The following is a 516-nucleotide window of genomic DNA, read 5'->3' as shown; positions in this document are numbered from 1 at the left end:
ATGAAACAAAGTGAAAGAAAGAGTAAGAGTATGCCATTAAATCTCTTGAATTTTCACACTAATGTTTTGTGTCTAACAGGACTATGGATGATCATGACCACAATGACACCCGTGAGCATCAAGTGGACTCCCATGATCATGGCAGCAACGAAACCCAAGTTCATGACACTATGGGCCATCATGGCATTAAAGACCATCACCATAATGAGGCTTATCATACCACCCAAATGCACGAGGAGGAGGCACATGGTCATAGCGCCAACGAAACCCAAATGCACGAGGAGGAAACCCATGGTCATGGCAACAACGAAACCCAAATGCACGAGGAGGAAACCCATGGTCATGGCAACAACGAAACCCAAATGCATGAGGAGGATGCCCATGGTCATAGCGTCAACGAAACCCAAATGCATGAGGAGGAAGCCCATGGTCATAGCGTCAACGAAACCCAAATGCATGAGGAGGAAACCCATGGTCATGGCAACAACGAAATCCATGTTCGCGACGTTACAGGAG

The 516-nt window shown here is 46.9% G+C and overlaps 1 protein-coding gene across 1 annotated transcript in view; it reads left to right on the top strand.

The window, feature by feature from the left end:
• Positions 1 to 516, top strand: part of LOC119589193 (histidine-rich glycoprotein-like) — a gene marked incomplete in the record, with an annotated part of 8058 nt that overhangs the window by 7073 nt on the left and 469 nt on the right. Inside the window, 1 exon segment of the mRNA XM_037937790.1 lies at positions 80 to 516. Within this exon segment, the coding sequence (XP_037793718.1) occupies positions 80 to 516 (437 nt within the window).

Source organism: Penaeus monodon, chromosome 25, assembly GCF_015228065.2.
Source record: "Penaeus monodon isolate SGIC_2016 chromosome 25, NSTDA_Pmon_1, whole genome shotgun sequence".
Taxonomy (NCBI): Eukaryota; Metazoa; Arthropoda; class Malacostraca; order Decapoda; family Penaeidae; genus Penaeus; species Penaeus monodon.
This window is presented reverse-complemented; position numbering and strand designations above follow the sequence as displayed.